At 33.8% G+C, this 19,850-nt stretch overlaps 1 protein-coding gene across 1 annotated transcript; it reads left to right on the forward strand.

Annotated features, from left to right (window-relative positions):
- Window positions 1-5,118: 5,118 nt before the first annotated feature.
- LOC139902052 (B3 domain-containing protein Os03g0120900-like) lies at window positions 5,119-6,042 on the forward strand. The gene has a single exon (XM_071884710.1). The coding sequence runs from the start codon at window positions 5,119-5,121 to the stop codon at window positions 6,040-6,042; it is 924 nt and encodes a 307-aa protein (XP_071740811.1).
- The last annotated feature ends 13,808 nt before the right edge of the window (window positions 6,043-19,850 follow it).

Raw genomic sequence — 19,850 nt, forward strand, 5'->3', positions numbered from 1 at the left:
TGATGCTGATTCTAGATTTATAATGGTTGTCGCTCCTGCCACTTTTGTTCATAAAATCACAGTTAATATACACTGTGAACTCGACTTGGTATCATATGTTTGTGGATATTCCGTTCGATTATTGACTTAGGATTCTGACTCTGCAGCTTTGGGGTCAACCTATTACTGTCACACAAATGCTATTTGGCCAAGTTGAATTCAATCTTCACAAAACTGAACCCATGGCTGTACAAGTGTTGGGTATGTTGAGCTAAGTCACCTTTATATGTGTACAAGGTTTACCAAATGATATTTTTCTGTTCCTATTTTAGTTTGTCATATCTTCAATTTTAGTTCTCGAAAAAGTATATGATCCCACTATTAAAAATTAGATCAATATGATCATGTTTCTTGTTTGTGTAACTAGATAACTAGTACCCTTGACTCCTTGAGCACAGCTTAAATGTCAGTCTTATTACCTTGTTTAACATATTTATCACAAGACACCTGCTAGCTATTTATAAAGGTGCACGTTAATGTATGTTTACGCTAACCGAGCAAGGAAAATATTTTTACTCAGATGTGTATACGGCCCAAGTGGGTTATATATCTCGTGACTAGTTCCGACTTTTTTTCCTTGACCATCCCAGTATGCGCTTCAAGTGAGGACTGAACTTGTAAAAATATCTGTATTACATAAATTATTAAATATTACTTAACATTTTTACCTTATGTAGTACTCTCAATATTTCTTATAAATTTTAGGACAAAATTATCTTGAATATAAGGATAAATGTATTATTAAATTATTTTATCGTAAATAGAATTTTCTTCGTTTGGAAATCGGTTTGTCGAAAACCTTCTCTCATAGAATCCCTTCAGCAAGTCATTCCCGACAATCTGCTCTTAAAGCCAAAAGAATGTGAGCCCTGAACTATATGCACTATATGACTTACGCCGCCCTATATTTCTTACGTTCTTGTGTCGATTTGCCCAAAAGGATGGGTGATTTCGGTTAAAGTGTTCATCGATCGGGTGGATCTATATGCTCTGGGTGTTGAGATGAGGTGCATCGTAATCTGGTTATCTCATATGTTTTAAGTATAGAGGGTCATAGGTTCTAACCCTATCACCTTTATCCAATAGTAACACCGACCGAAAGCCCCTTGAAAATAGGGCTTCCAATCGGTGGTTATAGACCTTAGTCTAGCTTTCCTGTTTACTTGTTTTCCATTCATCCATCTCCTTCTAAAGACAAACTGGCAGGGGACTGGTAAGGGCCTCCTTGACGTGAGTCATTCCGTCATCAAATACTCAAATATGAACATTCATAGACCGTTACCACTTCCTCTTGGTGTACTAATTTTTCTGAAGAGACTAAAAATTTGTAACATAAGCTAGCTGTCTTCATTCCAAATTTATGCCTAAATATTCTTTAGTCTGATCATATACTTTCAATTATTGTCCTACCCCCAATGTTGGTAAAAGACATTTGGCAACTCTCTAATCCAACAGTTTCCAATGATCAAACATTTCAAATTTATAATAACTTATTCCTTGTGCTCACAAACAATTAAGGTAAAAGGTAGAAGGTTTTCCTGTTCGGGCTACTCGGGAGGGCGAGTAATCCGACCCCATATACGCAGTCCAACAGAATTACTCCCTGACTGTTTTCAACCCATCCCTGACCACCACAAAGTATTCATCCTAGACAGGATTCGAACCGCCCGAGACCTCTTGAAAGGAACTCAGATTGTGTTCTCATTATCTCGAACTTAATTAACATGTTAAGGTAATGTAAGTTTCTTGATTTCGGCATAGGCTGTTCCTCATGTACATCACTCAATTTCTGGATCGTCGGATCATAACATTATTAACTTATGTGCAGTGGCGATCCTACATGAAGAGCAATGGGGTCCTATGACCCCACATGTGGGAATTTTTTTTTAATAATCTAGTGTTCAAAATGTATAGGACACCACTAAATTTAAGTATAGGACCCCATATATATACAGAATTTATAGATTTTTAAAGGTAAATGATCACTAAAATACCCTTAAAACATAATTCCTAATGGAAAAAAAAAATTTGGGACCCCATTGAGTTTTAATCCTAGAATCGCCACTGCTACGTGAGTTAAAGTTACAACAATAAATAACAAAACTGAAATGAATATCAACCCAAAATGAACTAGGGAACTTGAAAGCCCCAACTAAAAGTGAGTTTAGTGATCACATGCATAAATTTATAGCTGGCAAGTATGTATGAATGTATGATCTTAAGAGTATATATGACAGTTCACAGTTTTCTTTCTATCGATACAGGAGAAAAAGATAATGTTTACACTCAATTTTCATTACGAAGATGTATCCCTGCTCACTCGTCCGCTGAGAGTGTCGCTTTCGACCAAAAGCAAACACTTTGAACCTTTCTTTGAGAAATGGGGCAACAATGAAGATGCTGAGAATGGCCCTATGAGGATATGGTGATAATATGTTCTCTTATTATTTACGTCTAGGAACATACATGAAACCATATCTACCACGAATATTTGTCACATATAACTTTCTTCTTCTTTTGAATGGCAAATACTCGATCACGCGCACATTAAATTACAAACTTAGTACAGTGCAAATCCGATTTGTTTAATAAGAACTTAAACCAACCTTTTTTGTTTTAGGTCCGCCTAGCTTGATACTGCTAAGTTAAGTCAAAATCCATTGGCCGGTCCGTCTAAAATCTAGCTAACACGTAGCTAAATGTACCAATTTTTTCATTATATATATACTTATAACAGGCTCCCCTAATGAACAGTAAGCCGAGCCACCAAACCGATGAACAGTAGCCTTAGCTGAGCCACGGAGCCGATGAACAGTAACTGGCGCCGATGAACAGTAAGCGGAGCTGATGAACAGTTTTTTTTTTTTCGCTCGTGTTTTGGCCGGTGGCAGACCTTTTTTCTAGTTAAGTGTATATATGAAGAGACTCTATATAATAAAACTATAAAGATTGATTATATATGTTTTAACAAATCTCGAGTTAATAATATAATGTACGTCATTTAGTATTTATCGCGTATATATCTATCTAGTATCTAAGCAGTAGCATTAAATTTGATAGGTAAATATGTGGGAGGTATGGTTTGCATTGGATGAGAACAACACTGTTAACAGCTGGTAATAGCTTTAGAAAGTTGATTCTACAGCATACTCATCTGAAATGAAAGGGTGTGCCCAACCCACACACACAGGTTCAGGACCAGCTGAACCAGGACCAGGACCATATACATAGACATGAGTCACCCATTTCACATGCATACAAAACTGTATATATAAATGTTACATTTTTTATATATGTACATACATATTACATAGAACCTATTGCTTTTGGTTGATCATAACTAAAGTACGTACTCATGTTAGGTTAAGACTTCAGATCATCAACACCTTACTTTTACTCTATTCTAGTTGAGGTTGCATCATTTTGGCGCATTCAATTCCTCGTGTTCATCCTATTCTTATATGTAAATGAAAATGATAGAATAGTACCTGCTTTTCAAAAAATTAAAATAAAATAAAAATTGAAAAGGCGTGTACCGATGATTTTGGGGGTCTTATTATTGTACATTAATGACGATGTGCTATCTATCATGAGAACGATTAGTCTAATTACCCAACCCCGACGTAGACTTTGTCGTTATTTTTCCACTAGATCATAAATGCGCGATTTTATTTTCTAGCTAGAACAACTTGCTTTCGGAAAGTTATTAAAGAGATAAAGCCTTTTTTTAACTAACGAAAGTTGTCCTTAGTTAACGGATGTTGCATCTTCGGTGTTTGTGTTATGCTTATTTTGGGCAGTTGTTTATTTTCTTGTTAGTTTTGCGCTTGTTTAGTGGTTCTTTGTTTTAGGGTCGTTAATTTGTTGATCCGGTTGGGTCGGTTGTAGTTAGTGTATAGCTTGTTTGGTAGGGTTGCTGTTCCTGAGCCTATCCGTGTTGTATGTATTCTTGTTGGTTCATTTTTCGATGAAAGGACTTGGTTATATATTATTTATTTATTTTTTGTCAAAAAAGAAAAAAAAAAAAAAAAAAGGGAAACGAACAGTGTGTAATATTGGACATATATACGAACAAATTCTCTATCACATACGAGAGATTTTGAGGAATTAATGTTGTTAAATGTATGGTAATGTCCAAAATTTTCTGACCACAAAATGAAAACTAGCCCTGGCCAATTCATAATGAAAGTATAAAAGTTGATGTATTTGACAGATAGTTAAAATAAATGTGTTTAAGAAATATATATTTGAAATATTCCTTATTCCATATATAATTTAAAGTTGTTACATTTCTTTATAGTAGCCTTAAATGAAAACTTGCCCTAGGAAACTCATTATATTTCATTGAGAGAGTATAAAAAGTATAAATTTACTTAAGTTGCCATGTTATGATTAATCAAATGAGTTAGTTTCCTTTCTTATTCCAATAATGCTAATGGTCCTAGCTCTAGTAAGTTAACATTTGGTTAAAGATTTAAAATAAAATTAGCAGAATATGTAAGTCTGTACCATGAATATATATAGAAACCCTTTCAACAATGAATAATTTAGTTTATTACTGTACTTCATTTCAACCCATACCCACTACTCTATATACAGTATATCTTTAATTCCCTTTTTCTTCTATTCTTCTTCTTCTTCTTCTTCTTCATTCATCATTGTTCTTGTTTGTTCAATTTAACATAAATCACTAGCTCAAACTTACATCTGATATATCAATCCACTGATCGATCCACACCGGGAAGAATTAAAGTAATGAACTTTGTTGATAAGAATGGGGACAATGGAAAAAACAAGAAAGAAAATGAACAAACATCCACCTTAGATCGGTGGCTATCTTCTTCTTCAACGTCTTATCACCACCATCACCACCACCACCACCACCAATCGCAACAGCAGCAGCAACAACAACAACAACAACAACAACACCAGCAACAACACCAGCATCAACAACAACAACAAAACTTCCTTTGTCCACCTTCGAACCACCACCAGGGTGGTGGTTGGCTGCTAGATCACCGTAATAGACCGATTGGTGAGCCTTCATCAAATCACGATGAACAATTCGAAAGGACGATTATGGTGGATAAGGAGCACATGTTTGATAAGGTAGTAACACCAAGTGATGTTGGAAAGCTAAATCGACTCGTGATTCCAAAACAACACGCTGAAAGGTACTTTCCATTAGATGCGTCCACAAACGATAAAGGTCTTCTTTTGAATTTCGAGGACCGGTATGGAAAGTTATGGAGATTTCGGTACTCTTATTGGAATAGTAGCCAAAGTTATGTTATGACAAAAGGTTGGAGCCGATTCGTTAAAGAAAAAAGACTTGATGCAGGAGATATTGTATCTTTTCAACGAGGCGTTGGGGTTAACGCTAAAGATAGATTGTTTATAGACTGGAGGCGTCGTGTAAACGCCCCCAGTCTGTCACACAATCAACAATTTTCATCATCAAATTTATCGTTTCCGTTTCATAATCATAATTTTGTCCAAACTTGGAATCCACTTGTTTTGCAATCTCTTCCAACTAGGAGAAACCCTAATTTGATACTACAACCACCAAACATAAACCCTAATTACAGAAATCAAACATCAGTTTACTTTACACCTTCTTTTGGGACATCACAACAACAAGTTCACATGATGCAACCAAGTGGTTTGTTTAACCCACCAATCGCTCCGGTACATGGAAAATCATCAGGTAAAAGATTGCGCCTTTTTGGGGTTAACATGGATTGCGCGATTACCGAAGACGAATTCAATCAAGATTATGATCACCCAAGTGAATTTTCGCAAACGATGGTTCCTAGTTGTAGTAACTCACCATTAAATCCTTCCTCTTCATCCTCCTCATTTTCTACAATTCCTTACTTGCAGTTGGGGCCTTATGGAGAATGTGATCAAAGTACTATTTTATCATCAGCTTCTTCACCTCATGACATTAACATAACTTCCAACTCACCTGCTTCTAATATGTCCTTGGATTTAGAGATCTAACACTAAATATTCAATATATTAATTCCCATATTTTGGTTATATGAATTGTCTTGTAGAGTTCTGAGAAATAGTGATTTGAAGATGAATCGTATGACAACAAGCACTCAAATGTTGAAGATGAATACCATTGAACTCCGGTAAGGGTTACCACCAGAAATAAAAAGAAAGAAGAAAGATCTAGAGCAAACATAACTCAGGTTGCAATGATCACTAAAAACAAAAGAGGGTAAGTTACACAGTTTTAGGTACTTTATCTAGTTCGTTTCATGTACAATTTTCCAGTAATTAACAACTTGTTACTGCTATGATATTTGTAACAATTTATATTTTAGATGTAGGTTCATATATGTGTATATGTAGGTATATGTATATGATCAGTAATGACTCCTTAAATCCATTAATCGCAACACACTCAAACTTGATCATGGTTAGCTAAATGAAATTCGTATGTCAAAGTTAACCCAAAGTTAATTACTCAAAGCTTCTCAAACTAGTCTACAAACAAATCTAAAATTCCCTAAAGGTTCTTACTAATGTGTGTGAATAATATAACCAAAGGGTATTTGAGGTAGCGGTATTGATCTAACTCGTCAACTTTGAGATTATGGGTTTGAGTCTTGTAGCGAACTATATTAAATTTGTAATTGTGTGTGCGCGCCTAACACTAATTTTCTAGTAATTTTTTGGGAGGGGGGAAGCGTTAACATTTATATCTTATGAATATTTTATCAAATTAGAGGCAAATGTAAAAGGATAAAAGTGAATTTTAGTAAATGCTCATCAATACGACGCTTTGAATGTTAACATTCCATTCCTTGATTATTTCTTTTTTCGGGTTATAATACTAAATGATTACGTAGTAATATTCTATTTAAAAATTGATAACATTCATCTGATGAATATATTAACATTCTAGAAACTGAATTTTCCAAGCAACATTCTCTTGTATATATTAAATAGTTAACATTCATCCGATCATATTATATCAATCCGATGAAGATGTATAAAAAAGAAGTGAATAATAAATGTTAATCAAAATAGTTGTTTTAAATGTTAACCTTCCAAACAACAATAATATTTTTTTGTGGGTTATAATAATAATTGATAAACATTATATTCAAAATCTTTAACATTCACCAGATGAAGTGTTGGAACTAATCAATTTAATCGGTTTATTTTATTTGGTTTATCTTATGGTAAGTTTTAGATTAATAATTAGTTAGCATGCTATAACTATGAATAGTATAATGGGGTTAAAAGATAAGAGTGACCGCTCCTTCTTTCTCAAGTGTTAGTTTATTAATTATTTAGCTAGTTTTGATTGGAACTTCTGGAATTTTTCGAAAGTAGTGGATCATGGGATATAGAGTTGTGATACGTCAAAACTCATGAGCACAGGTTTTAGGTGAGGTGAGATGTATATAATCATTTCTCTGCTCTGGAATATAAGAGAAGTCGTTCCTCTACTCACGAGTTGATTGGGTATTGTTGTTGTTGTCGCTGTAGTACACGGTGTTTTATTAATATTGATAAAATATACCTTCTTTTTCATACGTATACATTTGCATGTCAAATTGTCGGGTAGACACTGATGGAAAATTGTGTGTACTTTTAAATCTGATAAATGCAGCGGATAGTTAAAATAATACTCTTTTATTTTATAAAACATTCATGATTAAATAACCATTGATTAATAAAACATGCACACGATTAATCAATCTCATTAGATCCAGTTACACCACTAATAATTGTCAAAAATATAAAATCACAAAGTGAGTAAAACGATATACCTTTATGAATTGACGTCCACGAGTAAGTTGAAACGAACACCTTGCTAAAGAGAAACCTACGATCAAAGGATATGACCGTCTCTTTGGATAGTCCACTACACTTTCAAACAACGTCAATGGATGCTAGTCCATACCCAAATAACAATTAATCAATGCTTGATTAATTGAGTGAATAATTAATAAAAATATACTCCGTATATGTTTCGTTTTACCAAAAAAGGATCATACAAATCGTTGTCTTGGTTTCTGTTTGTGTGATCCGTTAAGAATCTGAAGACGCAACGAGACTCGTAAGGATTGTGATGGTTCCTGATCGATTATGTGTAAGTAATTTTGCAAAGGAAATTAAAAACACACAAACAATTTGGGAATGATATGCTTTTATTGCTTATCTCTCTCTAGTTACAAATATGACGTAAATAGAGGCTATTCCCTCTCTCAAATACACTTTACATATGTATAATAATAAAAATGTAAATGAGGCAAATCTCCACAATCCCATATTCTCGGATCATGGGCAGTTAGGTGGAACATGGAGCAATAATTAGTCCAACTCCAAATCTTCCTCCTATTCTCTCGGATACAGGTATGACTGGATCATTCCTCCCCTGCTCCGGCAAGTCTCAACTCCGGTTGAGCTTAGAATGGGAAATGCGGAAACCGTGCCTTAGCAACGTCTTCCGATAACCATTTGGATGCACTTGGTAGCTGTCCCTTAAGCCCGATACGATACGCTTTTCGATCACCACGACGTGTAGAACTAGTCTTACATTCCACAATCGTATCTTCAAGCAATGCTTTCTCGTGTTCGGTCACTAAATCTTCCACTGATGGTAGAGCCTCATCAGTCTCTTCATCGAGCATAGAAGGTTCAAACAACTTCAGTTTGTCCACATTAACAACCGAATATAACTCCATATACTCCGGTAACTCCAATTGATAGGCATTGTCGTTGATCTTTTTAAGTATGCGAAAAGGACCGTAACGAATAGGTTTCAATTTCTTTCCTTCACCCTTTAATCTATCTTTACCCAGATGTAACCAAACGAAATCACCTTCCTAGAAGTTCCCTTGTACACGATGACGATCATGACGCACTTTATATTTTTGTTGAGAGCGTGTCAACTGATGTTCCACCTCTTTATGCACCTTTCGAACTTTATCTAAGAAACGCTGGGCACGTCCAGTATCTGTGAGATCTCCGATCGAAGTATCTGTGGACTCGACAGTAAAAACCACATCAAAGGGGCTTTTAGGTAGGAAGCCAAAACACACCTAAGCTGGAGCCTTATTTGTAGAACCATGAATGGTGTGATTGATTGCAAACTGAATAAAAGGAATGCTTTCATCCCAAGTCTTTGGATGGCGAGAATTTTAACCCCGTAATAGATGCACCATGGAACGATTTACCACTTCGGTTTGGCTGTCGGTTTGGGGGTGAAACGCGGTGCTTCTCTTCAATTTCGTGTCCATCTTTGATCATAATGCACACCAAAATCTGCTTAAAAATTGTGAGTCACGGTCTTAAATAATAGAAGTGGGAAGACCGAAAATCTTCCATACGTGCTCAAAAAACAGCTTTGCAGCGTCTTCACCATTAACCGTCTTCTTACATGGTATTAGTACCACCATTTTTGAGAAACGATCGACAATGACAAAAAGGTAATTGTGCCCCTTTCGCGTAGTTGGGAGGCCACCAACAAAATCCATGGATATGCTTTCCCACGGACGTGAAGGAACGGGAAGAGGCGCATATAAACCAACCTTCCTATTAGATGGCTTGTGTGACGATCGCTCCAAATCCATATGGACAAACACGTCATTCATCGATTTCATTGCGAGGTATTTGACCTCTATATGATACGTTTTGTAAACATTGCATTCTTTTGAAAAGGCACACCATAAATGAATATTTAAATCAAAGGTTTTCGACATCTGATGATTTCTACATATAGACAATTACCGTAAATAATAGTTTACAATAGTACTTCCGTTGACAATGCAGTCAAAATAAGATACATGGTGATGATTTGGTGAATGCAACGTTTCCTTGAAAAATATGCCATGTACGACTCCATGCACATAGCTTGTCTAACATATAAGCAAACAGCGGAAGACTTCTAGGAAACCTGAGAATAAACATGCTAACAAGTGTCAACACAAAGGTTGGTGAGTTCATAGTTTTAGTGTTTCGCATAATCTGTATATAAAAGTGGATCACAAGATTTCAGTTGTTTCATCCAGAAACGTTTATCAAAAGTTTGTCAATAGATTCTATGTAACAGAGCACCCTGATAACTAAGCTTTAACGTTATAATGATAAATACCCCATTCGTTTTAATACACGCAAACCAACGTGTCCTAAACTCAAATAACACACGTCCGTTAAAAGGCTAGCGCTCTAGCTCGGACGGGGATGTCAAGCCCTATGGATCCATATACTGTTATTCGCGCCCACCAGTCCACATCCTATGTACTGGCAGTTACTAGTTACCAAAGCTAAGGGATTTTTGGTTTAAACTCAGTGTAGAATTAAGTATGTACTTGTATCCATTGCGTTTAAAATAAATTGCATGTATTCTCAGCCCAAAAATATATTGCAAAAGCAATTAAAAAGGGATCAATGAAACTCACCTTAGCAGCACATAAAGTTGTTCATCATAATGTGACCGAAACTCGGATTACCAAATAATCGTAGATCTCAACCTAGAGAACATATGTTGATCAATAAATGTCTATCAAGCTAGGTCAGGTCATAGTGTATCACAATCCTAATGCTCGAGATCAACATATAATAGTTATCCAAAGTCGTTTCAAAAAGTCAATTTTGACAATAGTTCAACAAAACGAGACGTGCCTTATATAAGGATTCATTTACTCAGTTGGTAATATTTAAAAGTTCACTTTATCAATCTCGTAAACAAGTTGTTTAAATCTTAATTGCAGATTCAAAAGCAATTTCAATTAACGTCAATCATAATTCAGTTGATCATATCTTTTAATCTGTTTATCGAAACTATTCGGTGTCTAAAAGAAAAGTAATTGATTTTTCGCCAGCTTTCCAAAAACATGTATATCATATACCTTTTACCAGTAATATATGTATTTAATTCGTGATTCATCATAAACTGTTTAACGACGAAATTTAGCATACAAGCTTGTATAAATATATATACTCGAGCACTAGACATGGATACACTATTAGTATATAAAAGATAAAATATAAATGCTTACGTATCAATATTGTGATTCAATATTTCAGAAAAGTACGTAGACGTAACGGAGATGATAAACATAGGTTTGATTCATAAATATACCCCCGAACATTACCCATAATTTCCTTAGCTCTATCCCGCTTGAAAACCCATTTTGAAAGTGACACGCTCATAACCTCGTCGTAATATTTTATGTATAATACTAATACTACTAATTAAGATTAATAATAATAATAATATTAATCTTAATAATAATAATAATAATAATAATAATAATAATAATAATAATAATAATAATAATAATAATAAATAATAAATATAATACGGAGTGATATAGATAAATATAACTGTGTATGAATTAAGCCAGAACTCAATCAATTTATAGAACCTTTTCTGAAAAAGTACCCCATGCTATCGCATGAGATTTGTGCTTCAAGGCCATGCGATCGCATGGCCCTCTGATCCAGCTCACAAACTTTTAACTTTTTGTTTGTCGACATAATTTTATATAATATATATAATATATTTAATTTATATAATTAATTATATATTATATTAAATTCACATGCATAGTTAACTTGTAATTTTTGTTCCGATAAGTCGTACGTCATCACTCGACTTATGTCCCGGTTTCGGTTTTTCAAATGTCCTTTCGTACGCTGAGAAAACTTGTATTTTAAATTTCGTGTCACGTACCTTTGTCAAAATATATCCTTAAATTATCCCTAAACTATACCACTCAAAGTATATCTTAAACTTTCGAGTATTTTGATCATTTACTTCTATAAATCATCGTCTCGCTATTTGTTAATATATATATAATAACAATTCATTTTTATGACCAAGTTAATATTATATTTTATCGTATTGTTAAATATATATTTTCAATATTAATAAACACGTTTTAAAATACATATCGCAAGTTATTCATATATCTAATTCCAACAGTTGATATTCCTTATTATTGTATGTGTCCAAATTACGTTATTTAAACAAACACTTTACCATTTATTCCGAATACCGTTAAGAATGAATGATTTCCCAAATCAACGTGGACCTTACAACAGAGACCCGTAATAATATCATAATCCTTAAGGGACTCAATAATTATCTTTTAATTCAATCGTTTGGCATAATCTTTTAACTCTGTATCTAAATATATCAATCAGATAATCAAACCAATAAGTTTAATGCACAGTATTATATACTCAACACTTTGTTACGTTTTCAAGTTATGGTATATATATGTATCTATTTACATATAATTGTTCACGAATCGTTGAGAACAATCGAAAGGTAATTGAATAGTTCAAAAATTTTGAGATTCAACTTTACAAACTTTGCTTATCGTGTCGAAAACGTTAAAGATTAAGTTTAAATTTGGTCAGAAATTTCCGGGTCATTACAGTACCTCCCCGTTAAAGAAATTTCGTCCCGAAATTTGAGTGAGGTCGTTATGGCTAACAATAAAAATGTTTTCATGACGAATATGTGTTGATAAATAGAATTTTTATCACCATTGAATAATATGGATAAAACAATCCAATTACTCGAAGCGTATGAGAGAAGTTATCGTAAAAGAGTGAAATGAGGAAATAGTGATTCGTTTTTAACTCTTGACGTAGTAACGATTGATTTTTGGAATTTAAGGAATAGAAAATCTTCATAATCTATATAAGATTTGATTCTTCGGAATTTGCGGAAATTAGGATTTTCTTTGATTAAATGCGTAATCTGCCTCGATTGCTATGTCTGATATTTCGCTATAAATTGACCTCTTCCGTTTCATTTATTTTCACCGCTCCTATAATCTTCTTTCTTATTTCATACATCCCAATAGATTGTGAAAATGCTTAATCCAGTTCTGATTCTTGATATTTTCCTGGCTATCGTATCCTTCATTCTTCTTTTTCATCTGCCACCAGAGGAAGTTATTTTCTTCTACTATTACCTTGGGGTTATAGTGTTTTTCATTCTCCCGTGTCTTTATATTGCTATACGCATTGATATACATGGTTTGTAATTTCGGGGTTGTTATCAGGCTTTATATTCTCCATTATATTTCGGAGCTTCATGCTTTCGTTTTCTCTTCCTGACCTTAAGTCTAGCGGATAATGGTCCAGAATTCGTAGGTATGGAGTTTTGGATGAACATAGTTAATGTTCTAAGAAAGAAATTGTAGTGACACGATCTTGATTTGTCAAATTACCAGAATATCTGAAAAAGACCGAATCATCAAGAAATATATTTTCTTGATATATTTAGGGATTATATGGAATGAAAGAGTTATATAACATGGTTCATGATGAAGGTGGGATCTGTGAACCTTTATCACGTTCTATTAGAAACTCAGCATGACTTACTGTAATATAATCACGTTGATCAAGTGTCATTATATTATACTAACTCATGCTTCAATTCCCAACATTACTTCAAAACATCTATTTTTCGAATTTTTCAGATTTTAGAAACTAAAATAGTTTCTTTTATGATGTAACACAGATAGCGCGAAGAGATGAATGATTTCAGATAAGAATGGTTATAAAAAAATATATCTTCAGAAATATGGAGGATATTTATAATGGAAGATACGATGATATCTTAGAATATTTAAGATAAGATGATGATGAAGAATATTGTCCGCAAAGGTTTTAGAGTAAGGAGCAAGGTATTTACTAAGGATTTCAGCAGACACTGAATCATTTGTATTCTTTGAAGGTAGATTTCGTTTTTGTGATTTGTCCACAGCCTCCTTCATGGTCTGCTCAATCCGTTTTCCAGTTCTAAACCTTCTATTTTTCTCAACTTTACCACCATACTATTCTTTATCATCAAACTTTTGACTGTTAAGGTCGTTTACAGTTTTTGCTGCTTCATCGGCATTTTTCAAAATTTGGAGAACTAGTTTCGTAGTTTGGGATGTTTTTCAGAAACTTCATATTCAAAGTATGTAAGTCTAGAAGATAGATGTTTATCTATATATAACTTTTGTCGTAGAAAATGTTGCGAGATTCAAAATACTAATTGCTAATTCCCGGTAGTTGGTATGGCAATTATTGTTAGTAGATGTAGACGAGTACATGATAGGGTTTCAATGAACAATTATAATGGTTTTTCGGAGAGACTTTAAGTCACATATTAATGAATTTGCTGGTACATTTACTGTTAATGTGGTGGAACATGAAAGGTTCCCCAGTAACAAAAATGTATATGCCAAAGTTACAAGTCTGAAAGGTCGTCGTTGACTGGTTGAACGGTTGATAATACTGGATACTTTTGAAAAGGAATTGCAAGGTTATTTTCGGTAAAAAAACAATGCTAATGGATCTTGCACAGATTTAAAGTCAAAGTATAGCTTTGAAAGATGTAGAGATCTAAGAACGATGTCACCGGTTCAGAGTTATGACTTGGATTCTGATCCGTCAATATCAGAATATGTAATTGAATTTGTATGAAAACGATTGTATATCGTTGTGAGCATTGTTAATAATTTTTGAATCAAAGTTGAAGAATGTACAGTGTAACATATTAATTGCGAACTTATATATTTCTCGGGTATTACCTACCCGTTAAAGATTTCACAATTAATACTTTGTACAAAAGAATTTTTATTACCGTCTTTATGAAAATATATGTATGTATATTTTCTTCAGATGTAACACAGATTTAATGAGTTAATATCATATTAAGCTCATTTAATTTTCGGCTTGACTTAGAAATGATTAATCTCTAAAACATTAAAGATTACATAATCTTTGCGGAGTATTTTGCTAATGTAATCGATACTTCATTATTTATTCTTATTCCTCGATGAAGGATGTTGATGCTCGTGGAATTTTTGTGAACCTTACAAGGCACAGATGATGTTTTCTGGAAAGTTTTGAGTACATCGAAAATGAAAATGTAAAATCAATTATGTAATTGAATAATACACTTGGTTTATTATGAAATGGAATTCATTAAGTTGAAACAGAGATTGTAGTTAACAATGGTTAAGTTGTTAAGGAAGGATGTACATCATTGCATATTAGTAATATGAACTAACCGAGTAGTACCTACCAGTTAAGATTCACACGTAATAGCTTAGTACGAAAAGATTTATTTTTATTTCAAAATTCATTTATATTAAATATACATAAAATTTCTTCAGGGGAAATGAGTTAATACTTCATCGGTTATTGTTGCTGGTATTTCTTGGTAACTACGGTGCGTATGACGTTGATGCTCGTGGGACAGATTGTGAAGTTGAGGTTTGCGATGCGGATGTTGATGGTGGTGGTAATGGTACTGTTGGTGTTGTTGGTGGTGGTACTGTTGATGCCGGTGATGCTGCTGGTGCTTGTAACCTTTGCACCATATTCTCTAAAGTTACTACCCGAGCGCGAAGCTCGTTGACTTCTTCTACTACACCAGGATGATTGGCGGTTCGGACGAGCGGATGAATAAGATCCAGAATTTGAGATAGTATATTATCGTGACGAGATACTCTGGAAATGAGAGAGAAAATGGTGTCTCGAACAGGTTCGCCGGTAAGTGCTTCAGATTCTTCGCCAAGAGGGCAATGTGGTGGATGGAAGGGATCGCCTTCTTCTTGTCTCCAATAATTAAGTAGGCTACGAACCCATCCCCAATTCATCCAGAATAGATGATGGTTAATTGGTTGATCCATTCCGGTTATACTGTGTTCAGAATTCAGGTGAATATCCATATCGGAATAGCTGTCAGAGTTTAAGGAATTTGAACTAGATACGGGATCCATCTTGTATAATTAGGGAGGTGATTTTTGATATGAATTAAATTATAGAATTTAGTTTGGTATTCTTCAATACATAATTTACATATGTATATATAATACTAAATTCCATAAATCACGGAGAAATTTTCGGAAGATGTCAGAAAAAGTTTACAGTAACAGATACGCTAAGATATGAATTTTGTCTATACACTATTCATGCAATCAATGCAGTAAAACGTGTCTAGACTAGGAATGATAAGCAGGTAATTTCCGGCAAGAAATGATAAGCAAAACTTTTGACATGCAGACACGGTCAAAGACCAGACTTACTAATGCATCCTAACAACTATCAGTTAGACACACTCATGCAAGACCTGGTTCACTAGGACCAACGCTCTGATACCAACTGTGATGATCGCTCCAAATCCATATGGACAAACACGTCATTCATCGATTTCATTGCGAGGTATTTGACCTCTATATGATACGTTTTGTAAACATTGCATTCTTTTGAAAAGGCACACCATAAATGAATATTTAAATCAAAGGTTTTCGACATCTGATGATTTCTACATATAGACAATCACCGTAAATAATAGTTTACAATAGTACTTCCGTTGACAATGCAGTCAAAATAAGATACATGGTGATGATTTGGTGAATGCAACGTTTCCTTGAAAAATATGCCATGTACGACTCCATGCACATAGCTTGTCTAACATATAAGCAAACAGCGGAAGACTTCTAGGAAACCTGAGAATAAACATGCTAACAAGTGTCAACACAAAGGTTGGTGAGTTCATAGTTTTAGTGTTTCGCATAATCTGTATATAAAAGTGGATCACAAGATTTCAGTTGTTTCATCCAGAAACGTTTATCAAAAGTTTGTCAATAGATTCTACGTAACAGAGCACCTTGATAACTAAGCTTTAACGTTATAATGATAAATACCACATTCGTTTTAATACACGCAAACCAACGTGTCCTAAACTCAAATAACACACGTCCGTTAAAAGGCTAGCGCTCTAGCTCGGATGGGGATGTCAAGCCCTATGGATCCATATACTGTTATTTGCGCCCACCAGTCCACATCCTATGTACTGGCAGTTACTAGTTACCAAAGCTAAGGGATTTTTGGTTTAAACTCAGTGTAGAATTAAGTATGTACTTGTATCCATTGCGTTTAAAATAAATTGCATGTATTCTCAGCCCAAAAATTTATTGCAAAAGCAATTAAAAAGGGATCAATGAAACTCACCTTAGCAGCACATAAAGTTGTTCATCATAATGTGACCGAAACTCGGATTACCAAATAATCGTAGATCTCAACCTAGAGAACATATGTTGATCAATAAATGTCTATCAAGCTAGGTCAGGTCATAGTGTATCACGATCCTAATGCTCGAGATCAACATATAATAGTTATCCAAAGTCGTTTCAAAAAGTCAATTTTGACAATAGTTCAACAAAACGAGACGTGCCTTATATAAGGATTCATTTACTCGGTTGGTAATATTTAAAAGTTCACTTTATCAATCTCGTAAATAAGTTGTTTAAATCTTAATTGCAGATTCAAAAGCAATTTCAATTAACGTCAATCATAATTCAGTTGATCATATCTTTTAATCTGTTTATCGAAACTATTCGGTGTCTAAAAGAAAAGTAATTGATTTTTCGCCAGCTTTCCAAAAACATGTATATCATATACCTTTTACCAGTAATATATGTATTTAATTCGTGATTCATCATAAACTATTTAACAACGAAATTTAGCATACAAGCTTGTATAAATATATATACTCGAGCACTAGACATGGATACACTATTAGTATATAAAAGATAAAATATAAATGCTTACGTATCAATATTGTGATTCAATATTTCAGAAAAGTACGTAGATGTAACGGAGATGATAAACATAGGTTTGATTCATAAATATACCCCTGAACATTACCCATAATTTCCTTAGCTCTATCCCGCTTGAAAACCCATTTTGAAAGTGACACGCTCATAACCTCGTCGTAATATTTTATGTATAATACTAATACTACTAATTAAGATTAATAATAATAATATTATTAATCTTAATAATAATAATAATAATAATAATAATAATAATAATAATAATAATAATAATAATAATAATAATAAATATAATACGGAGTGATATAGATAAATATAACTGTGTATGAATTAAGCCAGAACTCAATCAATTTATAGAACCTTTTCTGAAAAAGTACCCCATGCGATCGCATGAGATTTGTGCTTCAAGGCCATGCGATCGCATGGCCCTCTGATCCAGCTCACAAACTTTTAACTTTTTGTTCGTCGACATAATTTTATATAATATATATAATATATTTAATTTATATAATTAATTATATATTATATTAAATTCACATGCATAGTTAACTTGTAATTTTTGTTCTGATAAGTCGTACGTCATCACTCGACTTATGTCCTAGTTTCGGTTTTTCAAATATCCTTTCGTACGCTGAGAAAACTTGTATTTTACATTTCGTGTCTCGTACCTTTGTCAAAATATATCCTTAAATTATCCCTAAACTATACCACTCAAAGTATATCTTAAACTTTCGAGTATTTTGATCATTTACTTCTATAAATCATCGTCTCGCTATTTGTTAATATATATATAATAACAATTCGTTTTTATGACCAAGTTAATATTATATTTTATCGTATTGTTAAATATATATTTTCAATATTAATAAACACGTTTTAAAATACATATCGCAAGTTATTCATATATCTAATTCCAACAGTTGATATTCCTTATTATTGTATGTGTCCAAATTACGTTATTTAAACAAACACTTTACCATTTATTCGGAATACCGTTAAGAATGAATGATTTCCCAAATCAACGTGGACCTTACAACAGAGACCCGTAATAATATCATAATCCTTAAGGGACTCAATAATTATCTTTTAATTCAATCGTTTGGCATAATCTTTTAACTCTGTATCTAAATATATCAATCAGATAATCAAACCAATAAGTTTAATGCACAGTATCATATACTCAACACTTTGTTACGTTTTCAAGTTATGGTATATATATGTATCTATTTACATATAATTGTTCACGAATCGTTGAGAACAATCGAAAGGTAATTGAATAGTTCAAAAATTTTGAGATTCAACTTTACAGACTTTGCTTATCGTGTCGGAAACGTTAAAGATTAAGTTTAAATTTGGTCAGAAATTTCCGGGTCATTACAGTACCTCCCCGTTAAAGAAATTTCGTCCCGAAATTTGAGTGAGGTCGTTAAAGAAATTTCGTCCCGAAATTTCCGCCTTTCTTGTACTTAATAACTAGGTTGAATTGTTGCAGGTACGTCATCCATTTCATATGCCGAGCTTGTTGCAACTTTACTTGGCTTTGAAGATATTGCAAGGGCTGGTGATCAGTTCGGATAACAGTCTCATTTCCTAACAAATAGCAACACCAATGCTTTACGGCTTGATGTAGTGCCAACAATTCTTTATCATACGTTGGATAGTTCTTTTGCGCCCCTTGAAACATTTCTGAATGATAAGCAGTTGGTCTTCCATCTTGTAACAAGACCGCACCCATTGCATAACCTGAAGCATCCGTCTCTAACTCAAAAGGGCGGTGTACGTTTGGTAGAGCTAGCACATGTGCCTCACTGATTTTCTTCTTAAGTAAGCCAAATGTTTCTGCATGTTTGCTGGTCCATTCGAACTTGCTGTTTACCTTGGTGAGGGCATGTAAAGGTATCGCCAAGAAGTGACGGATGAATTTAGGAAGATAGTGGCATGCCCCCATAAATCTCCGCACCTCGGTCACTGACTTTGGTTGAGGCCAATCTTTTATGACTCTTATCTTCTCACCATCCACCTGTAAATTACCATTACCAACTACAAAGCCAAGATAAACTAAGTTTTCTTTAGTAAATTCACACTTCTTTTTATTTAAATGTAATTTATGCTTCTGTAGGGTATCAAAAACCTTTTGAAGATGACCAACATATTCTTCATAAGACCTACTGTAGATGAGTATGTCATCTAAGTAGACCACCACGA

This window comes from Rutidosis leptorrhynchoides, chromosome 3 (assembly GCF_046630445.1).
Source record: "Rutidosis leptorrhynchoides isolate AG116_Rl617_1_P2 chromosome 3, CSIRO_AGI_Rlap_v1, whole genome shotgun sequence".
NCBI lineage: Eukaryota > Viridiplantae > Streptophyta > Magnoliopsida > Asterales > Asteraceae > Rutidosis > Rutidosis leptorrhynchoides.

Bases quoted from the DNA above. Each gene is read 5' to 3' on its own strand.
- LOC139902052 (XM_071884710.1), top strand. From the start codon at position 5,119: ATGGTGGATAAGGAGCACATGTTTGATAAGGTAGTAACACCAAGTGAT.